Here is a 20,972-nt window from a genome sequence, read left to right on the forward strand (position 1 = left end):
GTGATTCTAGAGTTTGCTAGCGGTCTGGTTCCACGTCATAAAGGCTGTAGAATCTTAGCCGGTCAAAACGGCTTAAGACCACGTGGCGTGGGATTCGGTTAGCTCTGGGGTCCCTTGGTTTGAAGAGAAGTTAAATCAGAATACGGGTGGAGAATTCAGATCCCCCCCCCCCCACGTGTTACAGTGTGAGGGTGAACACTTGTGTGAGGTGTGAGTGTGAACACTTGTGTGAGGTGTGAGGGTGAACACTTGTGTGAGGTGTGAGTGTGAACACTTGTGTGAGGTGTGAGGGTGAACACTTGTGTGAGGTGTGAGGGTGAACACTTGTGTGAGGTGTGAGGGTGAACACTTGTGTGAGGTGTGAGGGTGAACACTTGTGTGAGTGTGAACACTTGTGTGAGGTGTGAGGGTGAACACTTGTGTGAGTGTGAACACTTGTGTGAGGTGTGAGGGTGAACACTTGTGTGAGTGTGAACACTTGTGTGAGGTGTGAGGGTGAACACTTGTGTGAGTGTGAACACTTGTGTGAGGTGTGAGTGTGAACACTTGTGTGAGGTGTGAGGGTGAAAACGTGTGTGAGGTGTGAGGGCGAACACTTGTGTGAGGTGTGAGAGTGAACACTTGTGTGAGGTGTGAGGATGAACACTTGTGTGAGGTGTGAGGGTGAACACTTGTGTGAGGTGTGAGGGTGAACACTTGTGTGAGGTATGAGGGTGAACACTTGTGTGAGGTGTGAGGGTGAACACTTGTGTGAGGAGTGTGAGAGGTGTGAGGTGTGTGAGGTGTGAGGGTGAACACTTGTGTGAGGTGTGCGGGGTGTGAGGTGTGAGGTGTGAGGGTGAAAACAACACTGGACATGAGGAGGAGAGGAGGCCACCTCACACACTACCTCGTAGCACTGGAATAATCTGCTACCAGAGTGAGAATAATTCCATAGTTCACATTTGCATGAAACACCAAATACTCTTTAAATATTATTTTGTGACAGGATTAAAGCCTTAAGCGGCTCCGTATAATAGATCATTACGATAATATAATATTATATAAAGGTGAGCCTCTGTGATGAGCCACAGGTTGTTCTGAGGGTGTTGTGAGCCTCTGTGATGAGCCAGAGGTTGTTCTGTGGGTGTTGTGAGCCTCTGTGATGAGCCACAGGTTGTTCTGAGTGTTGTAACCCCAGGGTGATGATCCAGGGGGGTGTAGTGAGGGTGTTTTGACCCCAGGGTGATGATCCAGGGGTTATAGTGAGGGTGTTGTGACCCCAGGGTGATGATCCAGGGGGTGTAGTGAGGGTGTTGTGACCCCAGGGTGTTGATCCAGGGGGTGTAGTGAGGGTGTTGTGACCCCAGGGTGTTGATCCAGGGGTTGTAGTGAGGGTGTTGTGACCCCAGGGTGATGATCCAGGGGTTGTAGTGATGGTGTTGTGACCAAGGGTGATGATCAAGGGGTTGTAGTGAGGGTGTTGTGACCCCAGGGTGATGATTAAGGGGTTGTAGTGAGGGTGTTGTGGCCCAGGGTGATGAACAGTTCAGGGTAATTACCGAGGACTGCACTAAGCAGTTCAACAACAATAACAGTCAACTTGTTTATATTATAATTAGTTGGTAATCTTGCTAATGGTCGTCTGGCTAATGACCCGGGATGTTGCGTGGCGTTGAACGCCATCAAAAAGTAATTTTTTTTATATGCTAATAAAGTTAATTATGATAATGCTAATTATTTCTCAATTGGGAAAATTGTCAATTATTATTTTAATTGATATAACTATTTTATTAGGTTCCAGAAGCGGGATTTTTTTGTAGCTTTACGATTACAGATAAATTTGAAGATTTTCACAGGACAAGACGATTAGTAGAGGGCCACCATCATGGTACGGGACTTCCGGAGAGTGGTAGGAAGGGTTCCATTGTTGCTCCATTGGTGCCTCGTCGCCAGAAAATATACAGAACTATACTGAATATTTTATACAATATATGGCTCCCAGGCTCATCCCACAGTCACCTGACCTGCCCCCGTAGGCTCCTCCCACAGTCACCTGACCTGCCCTCCCAGGCTCCTCCCACAGTCACCTGCCCACCCCCCCAGGCTCCTCCCACAGTCACCTGACCTACCCCCCCCCCCAGGCTCCTCCCACAGTCACCTGACCTACCCCCCTCCAGGCTCCTCCCACAGTCACCTGACCTACCCCCCCAGGCTCCTCCCACAGTCACCTGACCTACCCCCCCCAGGCTCCTCCCACAGTCACCTGCCCACCCCCTCAGGCTCCTCCCACAGTCACCTGCCCACCCCCCCAGGCTCCTCCCACAGTCACCTGCCCACCCCCCCAGGCTCCTCCCACAGTCACCTGCCCACCCCCCCCCCAGGCTCCTCCCACAGTCACCTGCCCACCCCCCCAGGCTCCTCCCACAGTCACCTGCCCACCCCCCCCCAGGCTCCTCCCACAGTCACCTGACCTACCCCCCCAGGCTCCTCCCACAGTCTCCTGATTTGCCCTCCCAGGCTCCTCCCACAGTCACCTGACCTGCCTCCCCCAGGCTCCTCCCACAGTCACCTGACCTACCCCCCCAGGCTCCTCCCACAGTCACCTGACCTGCCCCCCCCGCTGGCTCCTCCCATAGTCACCTGACCTTCCCTCCCAGGCTCCTCCCACAGTCTCCTGACCTGCCCTCCCAGGCTCCTCCCACAGTCACCTGACCTACCCCCCCCCCCCAGGGTCCTCGCACAGTCACCTGACCTACCCCCCCCAGGCTCCTCCCACAGTCACCTGACCTACCCCCCCCAGGCTCCTCCCACAGTCACCTGCCCACCCTCCCAGGCTCCTCCCACAGTCACCTGACCTACCCCCCCAGGCTCCTCCCACAGTCACCTGACCTACCCCCCCCAGGCTCCTCCCACAGTCACCTGCCCACCCTCCCAGGCTCCTCCCACAGTCACCTGACCTACCCCCCCCCCAGGCTCCTCCCACAGTCACCTGCCCACCCTCCCAGGCTCCTCCCACAGTCACCTGACCTACCCCCTGCAGGCTCCTCCCACAGTCACCTGACCTACCCCCCCCCCCTCCCAAGGCTCCTCCCATATAACTCTCTACCCTTAAGCAGTGATAGGTCCATATAACTCATGATAACTCAACCCTTGAGCAGTGACAGGCCGATATAACTCATGATAACTCTGCCTTTGAGCAGTGACAGGCCGATATAACTCATGATAACTCTGCCTTTGAGCAGTGACAGACCGATATAACTCATGATAACTCTACCCTTAAACAGTGACAGGCTCATATAACTCATGACAAGTATACATGTGAGCAGTGAAGGAAACAGCACATTATTTAAGACTGCAGTGCTCCAAGAATATCTTGCAATATTCAACACATTTTGCAACGGAATATCTAAGCAGAAAACGTCATGGGGATAATCCCTACAAGTAATGTAGCACATCTTCGCTTGTTCCTACAGCACTACATGTCCCTAAGTCTTCCTTGATGCCCCGTCATCTGCATATACATCCCCCGTCTCTTTCTCTGGGACAGGGGACGGAAAGGACAGTTAAAATGTCATTAGAAGACAGTGATCTCTTGGAGAAAACAGAGCAGTGAGGAACATTGCAAATCCGCCCGTGTTGTGAGGCGCGCATAACTTCCGTGTAAACAACAGCACATTATGGGGAGTAATGAGGCTCTCACTCATATTCCGGGTCCTCATAATGCTCCAGGAGCGACGAGGAGACAAATGTGCAGGGGGGGGGGGGAGAAGTAGTCAGGTGAGGGGTACTAGTCTGGTGGTACAGTGGGGGGGGGGGGGGAGAAGTAGTCGGGTGAGGGGTACTAGTCTGGTGGTACAGTGGATGGGGGGAAGGAGTCGGGTGAGGGGTACTAGTCTGGAGGTACAGTGCGGGGGGGGGGGAAGTAGTTAGGTGAGGGGTACTGGTCTGGAGGAGGTACAGTGGGGGGGGGAGAAGTAGTCGGGTGAGGGGTACTAGTCTGGAGGTACAGTGTGGGGGGGGGGAAGTAACTGGGTGAGGGGTACTAGTCTGGAGGTACAGTGGGGGGGGGGGGAAGTAGCCAGGTGTTGGATTTCTGGGGCTTGACTCATATATTCAATTATTTGAATTATTTGTCTATGGATATTAATTAAAAGAATAATCACGTGAAAATAATAAATAGACTGTAATATTAATTAATTAAAGATAAAGCCCCAAATATCAACATTGGGGGGGGGGGGGTATTTCTAGAAGTTCATATATATCTAGGAACCAGTGTGGTTTATCACTAGTTCATTGTTGAGTTAGTAACATAGTAAATCTAAACTAAGATAGATTCAAAGATATGATAACTCAAATTATGAATATTAAAGATTATGAATTATTGAGCAACAGTAAGAGCAAACATATTAATTAGCAAATCATAATTTCTGGCAATAAATTATTCACTGTAAAGAACCTATGTGAATTATATGGAAATCTGTAATAATCTTAGATAAATTTGTACGAAAAAAATGTCTTAGCTGTAAGACGATTTCTGTAACGCCATTTCGTCATTCGTCCTCGTGGTCACAGGATCCCAATAAAGAAAGAACCTGAGGTGAATATCACGAATGAAGAGAAACAACTTGTCGACTCCTCGTATACACGCTGAAATCAGAGAAATTTAAGTAGCATTTGATTAGGCTACGAATTATTTCAAATATTCATGAAAACTGAGAATATGTGGAAAATCAACTAACGTTGTGTATTAGGTATCCATTCGGTATCACGACAGACTACCCACAAATATACAATCTAGGATGATGCATCAAACGAGAATGGTATACATAATATGAGCGTATCAAATACTAAGGTCTGCCAAAACCGCATCAGCCAGTCCCAGACGTTCACTGCTGTGTACGCATAATTACGGGTCGTGGCTTCAATTGTTGACACGTTATTAACTGGCTGGGCACTATAGAACACGTGAATAAGTAATTGTTGACTATTGAACGGGTATCAACGTAATTCTTGTCGATAAAAACTCCCCAGTCACTACCACGTGTCTCGCCACTCTTATCGCCAGGGATGCCTCGTGTGCAATGGCGTCTCCGCCCTCCCTCAACCCGTCTCTCGCATTCACCACAGAAATTATTAATTACGGATAATTCTTTTCCGCGTAATTATGGATGTAATACACTAATGAGAACTGGGTTGCAATTATAGGGACTTAAATATTATCATATTCTCGTTTAATGGTGTTAAACGAGAAATGGAGAAGATTTTTATTCTCACCATAGCATTCGTACGTAACAGATAAAACTGCTACTGATAATAATTTCAGTTAATAACTCTCGGTTTTAGATTATTGGGAGTCATATTATCCGTAGGTAATTATTACACGGAATACTGATAATTTTAGAGAACCACATTCAATTCTCTAACACATTGGTAATAAACGTGTCTAACTGGACATTATCTGACACAATTTTGTTACTCGATTTCGTGAGAATTCTAGCACTAATGCGCAGATAAAAGTGTTAATTTATGTTAACACTACCGTTAGTGAAATTAGTAACTACTGTAGTTAGTATATGATGATGATGATGTATTATAATACAATAGTAGTTTATTAGTGTTGGAAATTTCCAACATAACTCCGGGGGGAGAAAACTTGGGTCGCAGTGCAATGTTGAGTACTGACGTACCTATCCCGAAGTTAGTATTAATGTTAATATGTTAGTACGTTAGTACACACATAACGGATGTCCCGTAATTGTCAAGGACATACAAGACTTTAAGTCTTGTAAAGGAACTCATGTTAAATGGAAATCATGGATTAAACATTGAAATATAAAATGATTAAGTTATCTGTAATCAAGAACTCTCTAAAGTTTACAATAAACTCAACAACTAGGGTCGCAGTGACATGTAAAGGTTGTATTACGTAGTTGTTGAATTGTAGGTAAACTCAGAAAAAGTTCCAAAGAACTGATAACATTATTGTATAAGTTGTATTCTACATTATTATACAGTAAAGTATTATTGGGTCATTCAAGATCAAGGAGACTCTGACACTACAGTAAGGTCACTGTCTAGGGTCGCTGTGACTTGTAACTATTGAGTTACTAGACAATAACATCACGGAGCATCATGATCACCCCAAAATCAAATGAGGAAATTTAATTTAATATGCACTGCAGTGCAGTAGTCATTCTGACTGATGGTATAACTAAGTTGCTAACTTGCTAAAATAGTGTAATATTAGAGAACTGAAAAGGTTTGTTCATTAAAATCAAGGAAGATTCTGAGTCGACAGTGAGATTAGCAGCCTAGTCATTCTGACTCATGAGCTAATTGAATTGTAGCTCATAGGCTTGACACTGTAAACTCATTAATACAATATCAACCTTTAAATGAAAATTGAGTTTATTAAATCAGTCTCTTTAAGTATAGTCAACTGTAATTATTTGTGAGTACAGACTAGGCTATAACTCAGTTGACACTAACTAAAGTCCCTAAACCTACCTAAATAAATGGTTTAAATTTCTAACCTACCTAAGTAGAGGACTAAGCTAATTGTTATAACTCACTAATTCTTAGTGGAGTTACTCTAGGTAAATTGTGAGCAGTAATGTACTTAAATTAACATTGGGAGCTGTATTGAGCTCGTGAACAGGGGGAGCAATATTGAGCTCGTTAACATGGTGAGCTATATTGAGCTCATTAATAGTTAACAGAGTGAGCTATATTGAGCTCGAACTTATGAGGTGGAGTATTGTAGTGTTCAATTATCATGGCGAGCAATATTGAACTCGAATTCGCATGGGGAACAATAAAGCACTCAATTATTACGTTAATTCACAGGTGAGCTGTAAGATCAGCTCTGGTTATTTGTGCAAGATCCTTGTTGAAGAATAGCTAAGCACGGAATCTAGGCAGATTCTCTGGTGAGCAGTGCTCGAATTAACGCGGAGAGCATTGTAGCATTCAATTATCATGGCGAGCAGTGCTCGTATTAGCATGGGGAACATTAAAGGGCTCAATTGTTACGCTAACTGAGGGTGAGTTATATTAAGCTCGTTAACAGAGTTAACAGAGCTACATTCAGCTCGATATAACAGGGTGAGCTATATCAAACTCGTTAACAGAGTTAACAGAGTGAGCTATATTGAGCTCATTAAGCATGTTAAGTAACAATGCTGATGTTTTAATGATAATGCGTTAAACAAAAGGGAAACCTAAGGTTGCTGGAAATTTAATTACTGCCACGATTAATCCTATTCAAAGATAATTTATAACATTTTCCCAACCTAAACGTTTCACGGGTTATTAGTTCTCTGTAAATTCACTTACGTATTGGTAAGTTTGCAAATTTGTTCGTGCTGCGCTCCTACAATAATTAAGCAAAAACGAAAGAAAAACGGTTCAAACAAAATGATGCAAGTATTTTTCACTAACTCTTAGTGCAGAAAACATTGAATTAATAAGGTTTTCTTGGCAAACCTTAAGCGCAGGTATTTTGGACCTTGGTCCCAGTGAATTTATAGTTATAGAAGTTGCTTGATTACTTCATAGTATTGCTAAATTCAGGAAATGCTAGATGCATTGAGTGCTAGATTCTCTAGCCTAATATTATTGATTACCTAGGGAGTGCTAAATTCTCTAGCCTAATATTATCAATTACCTAGGGAGACTGAGTGTGGTCAATTATTATTTGTCGAGAATAATTCTAGGTCTGCATTGGATTCAATGGCTTGGTCGTTGTGACTTGTACTTGTTTAGGTACGGACCACTGGTTTTCCACTGAGAGCTATGAAACATCTCGACGAATACTAATTGTACTACATTCAATCTGGGTTTATTACTCAGCTGTGTTTCTCACTTTAGCTTGCTGCTGGAGAATTATTTACTGCTGTCTAATTTATTATTGTTGGCAGGCCTAGGCTTGTTCACATTCAGAACTTTACCGGTGTTACGGACCCGAGCCCAGCGTCGTAGCACGGAGCAGTGACGTCCACGCCATCTGTGAGTCGGCTCCCGAAACCCCCTCCAAATGGACGACGCCATCTAGTGAGGACAAGATATACCGGCCACGGGGGCTGGTTTCCCGTCCTGATCAGCTCATAACACAGCCGCTGCTGACCTCTGGTGAGGTGGCGCTTAGACAGCAACGCCATCTATGGAGAGGATAGGTGGACGTTTGTGTCTAAGCCTGTGAGTGAGGTGCCCTAGAGTGTAACTAGTACTGATGACGTGTCTGATTACAGAGTCGACCTGGGACTGCTGAATCGGACATTGGATCAGTCTACCCAAGGCAGCCGTAGAACCTCCACGCATTTGCTGCTGAAGCTGTGAGTCACCCCCCGGATGAACACTGTTGTGTTAGCCTGCCTGTGAGGTGGCAGAACCAGGGATTGTCGTACCCGGGGCTGACTGGTGGAGAAGACTAGCCACTGGGGTGTTGTGGTGAGGAGAGTGATCTGTGAAATCACACGAGGCTCCTGCCTAGGGCTCGCAACCCTAGTATCGGTCGTGGAGTGGCCTAACCAGCGGAACCGATTGGAACCTGCCAGCTACAGGCTGGATTTGTGGTTGAAGGCCTCCACGATGGTGCCCCCAGTGGAACTGTGATTTGGCTGGCCTGTGGCCAGGGTAGACTCGAGAGAATCGAAGGATTCGACGTGAGGCCACAAGAAGAGGACCAGGGCTACTCCTCTCGAGCACCGTGGAACATTCCTGCGTCTTCAGAGGAAGACCATTCTGTATATTATAGTGTTCATACCCCCCGTGTGACTGTTTATATATTTATTTATGGTGGTGGTGTAATTATATATTTAAGTTTAGTGCCTTTGTCTCCCTTCCCCTTTAATTTACTTGCGTTATGGAACACACCCCTTGAAAGCCACTACTAACTTGGGGCCGGATACCCAAACTCTATTAATATCAGAGAAAGAATGCAGTTGCGACCCAAGAGGGCCGTAACAACCGGTAAGTAAGTAGCCACCTGCAGATTGGAGCATATTCATGCCCAATCGTTTAACATGTCCAGTTATGAACTGGTAATAGTAGTCTGCTCCTACTAGTACATTTACATTGTTAAGGTGGTCAGACGTTAACTTGTTGTCAGCCAAATTAATTTTACGTTCCTGCAGGAAGTGGGCTGTGTACCCCAGACCCTTAATATTTAGGTCAAAAGGTATTTGATCTACAACAATGGCTTGGACAGCCTTGGCATGACTACCTAGTCGTACAAGCGGTTGAACTACTGAGTATTCTTAGGGTCCTCGATTTATCATGAACCCTGACAGGTTTAATTTTACCTGTCTGATTGGTTGTAAATTGAGTGTCTCTGCCGCTTTCTGAGTAATGAAAGTTCTCTGGGAACCTTGATCAAACAATCCACGAGTGGTGATCTTGGCTCCTTTGTTCTTTACTTGAAGGCTAAGTTATGATTAGAAAGAATTTAACCTCTGGCAGGGGGCGGCGCTGCTGGTGGTGGCGGGGGGCGGCGCTGCTGGTGGTGGCGGGGGGCGGCGCTGCTGGTGGTGGCGGGGGGCGGCGCTGCTGGTGGTGGCGGGGGGCGGCGCTGCTGGTGGTGGAGGGGGAGGCGCGGCGGGGGGCGGCGCTGCTGGTGGTGGAGGGGGAGGCGCAGCTGGTGGTGGCGGGGGGCAGCGCTGCTGGTGGTGGAGGGGGAGGCGCGGCGGGGGGCGGCGCTGCTGGTGGTGGAGGGGGAGGCGCAGCTGGTGGTGGCGGGGGGCAGCGCTACTGGTGGTGGAGGGGGAGGCGCGGCGGGGGGCGACGCTGCTGGTGGTGGAGGGGGAGGCGCAGCTGGTGGTGGCGGGGGGCAGCGCTGCTGGTGGTGGCGGGGAGCGGCGCTGCTGGTGGTGGCGGGGGGCGGCACTGGTGGTGGAGGGGGGCGGCGCTGCTGGTGGTGGCGGGGGGCGGCGCTGCTGGTGGTGGCGGGGGGCGGTGCTGCTGGTGGTGGCGGGGGGCGGCGCTGCTGGTGGTGGCGGGGGCAAGGCTGCTGAAAGTGGAGGGGGGCGGCGCTGCTGGTGGTGGCGGGGGGCGGCGCTGGTGGTGGTGGAGGGGGGCGGCGCTGCGGGTGGTGGAGGGGGCGGTGCTGCTGGTGGTGGCGGGGGGCGGCGCTGCTGGTGGTGGCGGGGGCAACGCTGCTGAAAGTGGAGGGGGGCGGCGCTGCTGGTGGTGGCGGGGGGCGGTGCTGCTGGTGGTGGCGGGGGGCGGCGCTGCTGGTGGTGGCGGGGGGCGGTGCTGCTGGTGGTGGGGGGGGGGGGGGCGGTGCTGCTGGTGGTGGCGGGGGGCGGTGCTGCTGGTGGTGGCGGGGGGCGGTGCTGCTGGTGGTGGCGGGGGGCGGCGCTGCTGGTGGTGGGGGGGGGGGCGGTGCTGCTGGTGGTGGCGGGGGGCAGTGCTGCTGGTGGTGGCGGGGGGCGGCGCTGCGGGTGGTGGCGGGGAGCGGCGCTGCTGGTGGTGGCGCTGCACGTGGTGGCGCTGGTGGTGGCGGGGGGGGGGGGCGGTACTATCACGCCGCCTCACACCCGGAAATAAACAACACAAAAAGGTTGGCAACCATTGTGACAACATTCTGGCTATTATATCAAGCGCTCCAAGAGTCCTTTGTTCTTGTCCCTCTGATGGTGGGGTGACACGCCCCCTCACCTCTGATGGTGGAGTGCACGCCCCCTCACCTCTGATGGTGGGGGGACACGCCCCCTCACCTCTGATGGTGGGGGGACACGCCCCCTCACCTCTGATGGTGGGGGGACACGCCCCCTCACCTCTGATGGTGGGGGTGACACGCCCCCTCACCTCTGATGGTGGGGTGACACTCCCCCTCACCTCTGATGGTGGGGTAACACTCCCCCTCACCTCTGATGGTGGGGTGACACGCCCCCTCACCTCTGATGGTGGGGTGACACTCCCCCTCACCTCTGATGGTGGGGGTGACACGCCCCCTCACCTCTGATGGTGGGGTGACACTCCCCCTCACCTCTGATGGTGGGGTGACACGTCCCCTCACCTCTGATGGTGGGGTGACACTCCCCCTCACCTCTGATGGTGGGGTGACACTCCCCCTCACCTCTGATGGTGGGGGTGACACGTCCCCTCACCTCTGATGGTGGGGTGACACGGCCCTTCACCTCTGATGGAGGTGTGACTGTGGGAACCGACCTGTGAGATTTATATTTATTTAATTTATATTTTCGATAGCAATTGGTAGGATGATAAGTGGACTGTATTTCTGCAATAATCTCACAAATCGGTCCACTACACATTAGGGGGGGGGGGGTTATATTGAATTTATATAAATGCAGCCACTCAAACTACAGTATTAAACTACATATTAGTATACATTGAAGAGGTTCCTTATCTTATTATACAGCAGAGCTTAGTCCACCAGATAGAACTAGGATGTAGACACCTAATTTCCTCGTGTGATGCAGCTTCCATCACCCAGTAACTGGTTCACAAAGCATGCTTCCTCTTCTTGACCTGTCAAAAGGGCGCTAGCTAAAAGCCAGAATTCTAATATATGACAGCTATATCAGAGAAAACACTCTATAATGAATTATAAAGACCAAGGCTTAATTACCTTTTATTAAGAGGCTGTTCGCATTCTAACCGGCTCGCCCTATCTACTGACATTAATGGCCAAAAATGATTAGATAAATGAGTTTCGGCAGAACACTTTCCTTGTATTTGTTGACAGCGTGATGATAATGGCAGACCTTTGGTTTCCATAACACTTCGTCCAAGAGAAATTAACAGGAGCTGAATTTGCTCCCGTGCGCCTCTGGTCTAAGAACAACAATGGCTGACCACTCCCTCACCAATGACACCTCTGGCCTACATTGTCCAGATATAAGAAAGTGATAGAAGGGTCACATTTACTCTATTTTAATACTGACAATTAAGTTAATTTATATGAGATGTTTTATGATGGTAAAGTCCAAAGACTAATGTATTTAAGAATAATTCCCAGCAGAGTAGCTGGTGAATTTATAATAGTATGTAACAATGATATCCCGTTTTCTATAGACGGAAAGTTCCACTACAAGTTACATTTTCTAGGGGTAACTTGTGTATACAATACAGCAGCAATATTATCTGCCTGCATGTAAAATTATTAAATGGTGTCGGATTTTCTGACATAATTTCCCAGGGGCTGCTCACGGGTCGAAGTCCTCTTTAGAACAGACAAACACCGATACTCCTCCTTCGAATTATTAGATTAATTTGATGTTAGTAGTTAGTAATCACACATTTGTGCGTCTGTTCGTACAGGATGGATGTCCCGTACTCAAGTTGCAGGGGTTAGAAGTCTAATGCGATTTCATTTCCCTGTTAACTCTTGAGAGGCTAAAATTCAAACCTAATTACATATTATTTAACCTAGAAGACTAAATGTGATCAAGTACTACAGTCAAGTATGATTCAGGGACTGCAGTGAGATCAGTGACATATGATATAACTTGAAACTTGTTCAGGTAACTGGTCACTGATATATAAACACTGAGGCCCATGGAATTCATCTTGATTAAATAATAAATGTATCAAAATCAGTCGTCAGATTTATTGGGGTTTAATTTAGTTAATTGATTCAAAGAATTGAATATCCCATCATTAAAGTAAAGTATGGTTCTGAGACTGCAGTGGGTTCAGTGACATTGGTCGTAGTGACTTGTAGCTGATTTAGGCTACTTTCCACTGATTTGCTACTGAGGCCTCATGAACTTATTTTCAGCTTTAAATGATGATATTAACATCAACTTCTGTTGCTATAGTCAGCTGTAATCTCCTTAGTATAATGCTACTGGAGAAATATAATCAGCTGACAAATTTAGATTTCTACTGGTATTATTTATCTGCAACCATAGGTCTCCTCAGGCTTGATACTGGGCCTGAGAGTAATTTGCCTCCTGCAGAATTTAACATGGTTATGCCCTGATATTTAGTAGGGCTACCGATGAATCGATGACAATAGTCTGTCCCTACAAGGAGACCGAAGTCGGTGAGGTGATCAGACTTAGTATTATCTGCCAATTTTATTCCTGTATTTCTCAGGAATTTGGCTGTTGTTCTCAGACCTTGAACTTGTAGGTCTACTGGTATTTTGTCCACCACAATGGCTTGTACTCGACAGACGTACCTGCCTAAACGTACTGATGGTTGTTCCACCTGGTAGACTTGAGGTCCTGCATCTGTTACAAACCCTGAGATGTTGAAGGACGTCTGGGCTACAGGCCTTATTGTAGTTCATCTGCCAACTTTTTAGTGACATATGTTCTCTGGGACCCTTGGTCAAACAACCCACGGGTATGGACCTTGGCCCTCTTATTCAGGATAGTAATTTGGGCAGTAGGCAAAGTCGTATTACCTTTAGACTTTGCCGATTGGTCACTCGTGTGCTTGCAGTACTGTACTCTGGTGGGAATGCTATCTTCCACTTTGGGTCTTGAATACGTTAATTTCGTATGTTTGCACAGTGCTGCATGGTGCCTACCTCTTCTACACGTGTTGCAGGTGTTGAATTGGGTATCACAATAGTCTATGTTGTGTGACTTGAGACACCTTGAACATCTCCCTAATTCCTGGAGTCGCTTATTAATACGAGTGTCTCTGTCTGGATAATTAGCACAATGGTATGTTGAATGTTTCTTTTTGCAGAACATACATGTCCCCCAGCCTACTGCACGCTTGGAAGTTACCGGTTTGGGTGAACTAGTAGCAGTAGGCTTGGAGGATTCTGCTGCATTGTCAGATTTTCTGCAACTTGATGTTAGAGTAATTGGTTGATGTTTATTTGGGGTAGTTGTTTTACCCTTTAATTGACTCTTATTTTCTATTTCTGAAGGCTTGCAAGAGGCTTTAACTTCCTCATTTGCTCGTCGTTTGTTTATGATGGAATGTAAACCTTCAGTGATGTCCTGTACTGTCAGGATGGTGTTACGTTGATGTGCGTATAATTCATCTAGTATGTCGCTGGACAATTTTCGTTGAAGGACTACTTTGGTCATCCACTCACTAGTGGTTATATCAACCTTAAGACTGAATGTTCTTAGTAGTGACTCAAACTCCATGCTGAAGGATTGTAATGAGTCAGCAGTCTGATCAGGTTGAGGTAAGTCCAGCAATTGTAGTACTAGATGTATGACAGTTTTCTCATTGCCAGCATTATCAATCTCTTGAGGTTATCTTGAGATGATTTCGGGGCTTTAGTGTCCTCGCGGCCCGGTCCTCGACCAGGCCTCCACCCCCATGAAGCAGCCCGTGACAGCTGACTAACTCCCAGGTACCTATTTTACTGCTAGGTAATAGGGGCATAGGGTGAAAGAAACTCAGCCCATTGTTTCTCGCCGGCGCCTGGGATCGAACCCAGGACCACAGGATCACAATTCCAGCGTGCTGTCCGCTCGGCCGACCGGCCGAGCATGCCCAAATTACCAACCGAGTGTCGGCGGGGGGATGGAAACAGCCTCGGGTACCATCCTCTTTTGTCCGGTCGTTTGGTCGAGCGGTTAAGGGATCCTGTACACCAGCAGAGTGCTCCTGGCAGTATGGGTTCGAGTCACTTCTGGGGTGTGAGCTTTCAGTTATATATATTGTGATGGGAAATTGTAGGAGTGTAGATGTTCGGCAGTCCTCCAATGGCAGGTGTCAATGCCTAGTCACACTTACAAAAAAAAGACAGACTGCTTGCCTGTTTGTCTGTGGTAAAGTAAGGGAAGACACGCAAAACACATAGTATGAACAATGAAACTTTAATTAATATAGAAAACAAATTATAAACAAAGACAATCCCTTGGCTATGTGCAATGCAAACAAACAAGTCAAAAACATATAATATAAATGAAGAATAGGGATGAAGGTACTCAACAATAATATAAATACACAGTGAAAATAATCAGGTGCTGAGAATATGGCGCTAGCTGAGAAACATCCACCTGATACACAGCGTATATCAGTTAGTTGTTCACTGCTTGAGAGCACAAGGATATTCTGACTTCAATGGCTGGATCAAGCCCAGACATTGACTCAGGTAGAGGGCGCTGAGGTGCATAAGTGCAGGTGTGCAGTCGACGAGTCACCAATCAGGTGCAGGCAGGCTGGGAAGGGTAGTTGGCTGGTTGATGACGAGCCGGCATGGAGGGGGGGTGAGTCTTGGGTACGTTTGCCTCCTGGTCAAAACGTTTTGTGCTACTAGTAGACGTATCTTGAAGGTAGCATCTTATTGTTGTATAATATACGTAACTTGATGTAGAGAAGAGCAGGCTCAATCTCTCTTGAAAGAGATTATCGTCACAACTCTCACCCGAAGCATGTGCTTACGGGTGAAGTTACGTCTTCAGGTGGTAGAGTGGTAGGTGGAGCTGTCTCTACCTCATAGACTCTGGAGAGGGCGTCTGCTATGATGTTGTCAGAACCTTTGATGTAGAAGATCTCCAGGTTGAAATTATGCAGATATAAAGCCCATCGTAGAAGTCGTTGATTGTTGAATTGGGCTTGCTGCAGGAAGCGTAGGGGATTGTGGTCAGAGTAGATGGTGGTAGACCGAGCATCTTGCAGGTATGATTCAAAGTGCTGTAAGTTCAGGACGATGGAGAGTAGCTCCTTCTCGATAGTGCTGTAATTCTTCTGGTGTGGTTTTAACTTGTAGCTGTAGTGGCTAACAGGTAGAAGCTCCTCGCCTCGTTGTTGCATCAGGACGCCCCCGATGCCGGTACCACTGGCGTCAACATGGAGGATGAAAGGCTTCGTGATATCCGGCGAGGCGAGAATAGGATAAGAACAGAGCAGGAATTTAAGTTGTTCAAAAGCAATGGTTTGCTGAATGGTCCAATTATACCGTTGCTTGGGGCTGGTTAAAGTGATCAATGGTGTCGCCACCGTACTAAAATTCTTCACAAACCTACGGTAGTAGGAGGCAAGACCAAGGAAGCGCAGGAGCTGCTTCCTGGTGGTAGGCTGTGGGTAATGCTCGATGGCTTGGGTATGTATGTTTAACGGAGCTAGGCTGCCACTCCCTATCTCATGACCAAGATGACGCACTTTACCTTTAGCAAAGGTGGACTTGCCCAAATTGATGGTGAGGCCGGCTGTCAGGAGCTTGGCAAACAACCGTTGCAGCTGGAGCAGATGTTCGCTCCAGGTGTTGGTTGCCACAACGGTGTCATCCAAGTAGGAGTAGGTGTTATCTAAGCCCTGGATGACGTGGTTGACAGCTCGCTGGAAGGTGGCCGAGGCATTACATAGTCCAAATCAAAGGCGTTTGTATCTTGTGGTTTCGGCACCAAGATGCAGGGTGAGGCCCAAGGGGACTCACAAGGGGTGGCCAGCCCATGATCCAGGAGGTACTGTACCTCAGCATGCATAACTTCCTTTTTCCTTGGGCTGATTCTGTAGAAAGGTTGACGAATCGGCCGGATGTCAGGGAGTAGCTGGATGTCGTGCTGAACCACATTACACTCCTGTGGATCATCGCTGAACAACTTCTGATGTTCCTTGAAGATTCTGATGAGAGGAGCACTATTACTGTCCTGCAAATAGGTATGAAGATCATTAAGGATTTCCGAGTTGGAAGGCACTGACTCAGTGTTAGTGCTTTCGGGAGGAGAAGCAGGGAAGGTCTCACTGTGGAGGTATGGACCTTTAAAGGTGGATAATGATACCAACACAGTAGGGGGAGTACCTTGATACTGCTTCAGGAGGTTGACGTGGCACAACTGGGTCTTCCGCCGCCTATCTGGAGTCTCAAAAACGTAGTTATGGTTGTTTCTGCACTCCTTGATGCGGTAAGGTCCTGAAAACTTGTTTTGCAATGGAGAACCTGGGATAGGAAAATATGCCAACACGAAGTCTCCTATTTTAAATTTCCTTAGTTTGCTGCGTTGGTCAAAATGAGTCTTCATCCTCTCCTGAGCTTTCAATAGATTGTCATTAGCAAATTTACGTACTCTCTCTAGAATGTGTTTTAAGTTTTGAAGAAACTGGGGCACATTCTGAGGGTCACTGAAGGTGGCATTACGTAGAGAGTCTTTGAAAGCTTTGAGAGGAGTACGGCACTTACGTCCGTAGAGCATCTCATAAGGAGATACTCCTAGAGACTCATTGGGGAGACTTCTGAAAATGCACATAATGAGGTCAAGTTGTTTATCCCAGTCCTTCAAGGTTTCATTGCAAAATTTCTTTAGGAGTGCTTTAATAGTTTGGTGACTACGTCCAAGAGAACCCTGTGAAGCAGGTTGGTAGGGGCTGGACAGTACCTGTGTGATGTTGAACTCTTCCAGTGTCTTCTTGAAGAGATCACTGGTGAAGTTGGTGTCACAGTCACTTTGAACCTCTCTTGGAAATCCATACTGGGTGAAGATCTTCAATAGCTGTTTCACCATAGTAGCAGCCGTAATGCTCTTTACAGGAACTGCTATGGGGAATCTGGTGGTAGGACACAGGATAGTTAGTATATAGGCGTTGCCAGAACTGGTCCGGGGTAAAGGACCAACACAGTCTATGATGAGTCTGTGGAAAGGTTCTGCAGGCACCTGGATAGGAGTCAAAGGAACCTGGGGAATAGAGATGTTAGGTTTACCTGCCATCTGACATGTATGACACTGTTGCATGTAACTTTTGACGTCTTTAACCATACCTGGCCAGTAGTAGTCTTGTCTGATTCCGTGGTAGGTTTTGTTAAAACCATAGTGAGAAAGAGCTCCGTGGGCCAGGTGTAGAATATCGGGCCGTAGACTGGTGGGAACCACTTGTTGCTCGACATTTGCCCAATCGTCGTCCTCCTTCAGCTTACTGGGTCTGTACCTGCGGTAGAGCAACTGATTCTCTAGGAAGAACCCAGGGATACTGTCAGGTTGAGTCTCAGCCTGGAAGAATAATGTTGTTAATGATAGATCTTCCCTCTGTAACTTATGGAACTCCAAACTAGTAAGATTCGGTGGTAGATTCTGAGGGTCTTGAGGAACAGCGGTAGCAGTAGAGTCAGCTGGTTGCGGGCGTGCAGCTTGTGCTCGGGTGGTCACCAAAATCGGAGGAGAAACTTCATCACTTTCTTGGACCTCTGCTGAAACATACTTAGAGATGGGGTTGTCCACTACAGAGTTACACACCTGGGGTTTGTCCATGATGATCAGGTTGGAAGGTTGCAGATCTTCTGCCAAGTCGTTGCCCAGGAGAAGTTGCACTCCAGACATGGGAAAAGGCTTTTCCCTGATGGCGACTTGGACTTCACCGGTCACAAAAGGACAATCCAGGTGGACTCTGGCGAGTGGATACGGAGAGGTAGCAGTGAGGTCAGTGATAAGGACTGTTTCCCCAGTGTAGGTGATGTTAGGCACAGCTGATTTCAATATTATTGACTGAAGAGCCGCTGTGTCCCTCAAGATCTTCAATTTGAAACGTCCCTCCGAATCTGTACCGTTGGTAGAGACAGTTCCAGGATACAGGTGTTTGCTGAAGAGAGAAAGATCATTAACAGGAACACCAACATTCATCACAGGCTTACCGGACTTAGGAGGAGTCGGTTTGGGTTTAGTAGTTTCACTATAGCCTTTGTATTGAGCTTTCCCGCATTTATCTATGATATGTCCATAGAGTTTGCAATACTTACAATACAATTGAGAGCTTGCTTCATCTGTACCTACTTTATCATAACTATACCAAGACTTCTTACTGGGAGGTGGTGATTGCTGGTGGATGAGGCTGTAGGTGTCAGCTGACTTCGCACATTTGATGTAGTCGGTTTCTTCTTTATATGCTAAATATAAACGGATGGAAGGGGGAACACGTCTCAAGAATTCCTCAACTAGCATGAGGTTGACGAGTTCTGCAAATGTAGAGACATGTGCTGCTTCCAGCCATTTCATGAAATATCTTTTCTTGGTATTGGCAAATTCTAGAAAGGTGGTGGTACTTGCCTTAAGATGGTCACGGAATTTTCGTCTGCAGCTTTCGGTGGAGAGAAGGTAGGCGTCCAGAACTGCTTGCTTCAGGGTCTGGTAGTTATTCTCAGACGCTAAGGTACTGAGAGTAACCGCAGCTCTACCTGTGAGATGCACTCTGAGAAGGGTAGACCATTGATCTGCTGGCCAGCTAAGTTTATTAGCTAGGGTCTCAAAAGTGGTGAAAAAGACATCAATCTCTGTCTCAACGAATGGTGGCATTAACTTACTTGCATGGGAGACATTGAAACTTACTGTGAGATTAGCGGTAGCTTGTTGGCGCTGAGTGTGGTGTGTAGTTTCCAACGTGAGTTCTTGTTGTCGATATGCTATAGTCATCTCCGCTTGCTTCTTGTCATGCTCGCGTTGTATCTCCAGGTGACGTTGTTTTGCTTCAAGCTGTACTCGGTCACGCTTACGGAGTAGTGCAGTCTCACGTTCCTGTTCTTCTTCCTGATTGCAGCCTCTCTCTCCCTTATCTGGAGGGCGTCTTTTTGTTGCTCCCGCTCGAGCTTTGCAAGTTCGAGCTTGAGTTTTATAGTTGCCAGAGCATGTCTATCTGCAATAGAATAATTTTCGTGAGTTTCAGAGTCAATCTTCCCTTCATCTAAAAGGTGATCCATTATTAAATTGTGCAATTCATTTTTGTTGGCTGCATGGGGAACATGTAGTTGATACTCGTGTGCAAGAGCTTGTAATTCAGTCCTCTTGGCACGACTTAAGTTCCCTTTTTCACCTGCTGGATCGTTACGAAAAGCTTGGAGACGAAACATGGTGAAAAATAGCAAATAAATGTACAACGAATACTTGTGATATGGTAAGTGTCAGTAACAGGATAACGTGGCAACTGGTAACTATCCTGTGGAATTTAATATTTAATAATTAATGTTAATTTTAGAATGATAAATGATTAGTCAATCAAAATCGCAGGAAATCTTGTACCCGGTACTCAATGTAAGAGAATAAGGGCAAGAAAATCCTACTAAATAAATGAAACTGATAGTTTCTAAAACAAATGAAACATTTAATTGTTCTAAAAGTGAATAAGGTAGTCCAAGAATGTAGGCATACCTTGCCGAGTCTCTATAGGACAGAAGCAAGGGTTTTCCCACTAAATGAAATATGATACTTACAGAATTAGCGAACTTTGTGCTCTGAAAAAAGAAAGCTATTTCCCTACCTAAGTAAATATCATCATCTCTGACCGACGTGTAGGGGTGCGAGTGTCAACTGGTGACGAGAACTGCTGCTGAGGTCCCAACTCAGCAACGTAGTCCGTGCTAGAGGAACTATGGCCCTCTGTATCCACCTTCGGTCGGATTGCAGAAGATAGGGTGTTTTGACGCGAAGACAAACCAAAGTACCAGGGTACCACAATGATGATCTGTCTGAAATTGAGAAATATCCTAGGGATAAAAGGTGGAAAACACGAGTAATAACACGGAGGGAGAGATGACCAATTAAGAGAATGACTGCAGCCTACAGTCACCACGTAATCCAAAGTTATCCAACACTCACAATATGCTACTCTTGGAATGCACAATACACACAGCACCATATAAATATTAAAAGTAATGAAAATATTGAAAAGCAACTGTATCAAAGCCAAGTACGCTTACCACAAATTGATTTCTGGTACTAGTGCCTGAGTGAAGCTCCTAGGACAGGCCCCCATTAAATGTGACGGGAAAGTGTAGGAGTGTAGATGTTCGGCAGTCCTCCAATGGCTGGTGTTAATGCCTAGTCACACTTACAAAAAAAAAGACAGACTGCTTGCCTGTTTGTCTGTGGTAAAGTAAGGGAAGACATGCAAAACACATAGTATGAACAATGAAACTTTAATTAATATAGAAAACAAATTATAAACAAAGACAATCCCTTGGCTATGTGCAATGCAAACAAACAAGTCAAAAACATATAATATAAATGAAGAATAGGGATGAAGTTACTCTACAATAATATAAATACACAGTGAAAAATAATCAGATGCTGAGAATATGGCGCTAGCTGAGAAACATCCACCTGATACACAGCGTATATCAGTTA

At 46.8% G+C, this 20,972-nt stretch overlaps 1 protein-coding gene across 1 annotated transcript in view; it reads right to left on the minus strand.

The window, feature by feature from the left end:
• Nucleotides 1-19,265, minus strand: part of LOC123755145 (paternally-expressed gene 3 protein-like) — a 39,991-nt gene extending 20,726 nt beyond the window's left edge. The window contains exons 1-2 of the mRNA XM_069332731.1: nucleotides 19,182-19,265; nucleotides 11,091-11,151 (exon numbers count right to left, since the gene is read on the minus strand). Of these exons, the coding sequence (XP_069188832.1) occupies nucleotides 11,091-11,151; nucleotides 19,182-19,265 (145 nt within the window). The remainder of the gene's footprint in view (nucleotides 1-11,090; nucleotides 11,152-19,181) is intronic.
• Between the last annotated feature and the right edge of the window lie 1,707 nt (nucleotides 19,266-20,972).

The sequence above is a fragment of the Procambarus clarkii genome, chromosome 28 (assembly GCF_040958095.1).
Source record: "Procambarus clarkii isolate CNS0578487 chromosome 28, FALCON_Pclarkii_2.0, whole genome shotgun sequence".
Lineage (NCBI taxonomy): Eukaryota > Metazoa > Arthropoda > Malacostraca > Decapoda > Cambaridae > Procambarus > Procambarus clarkii.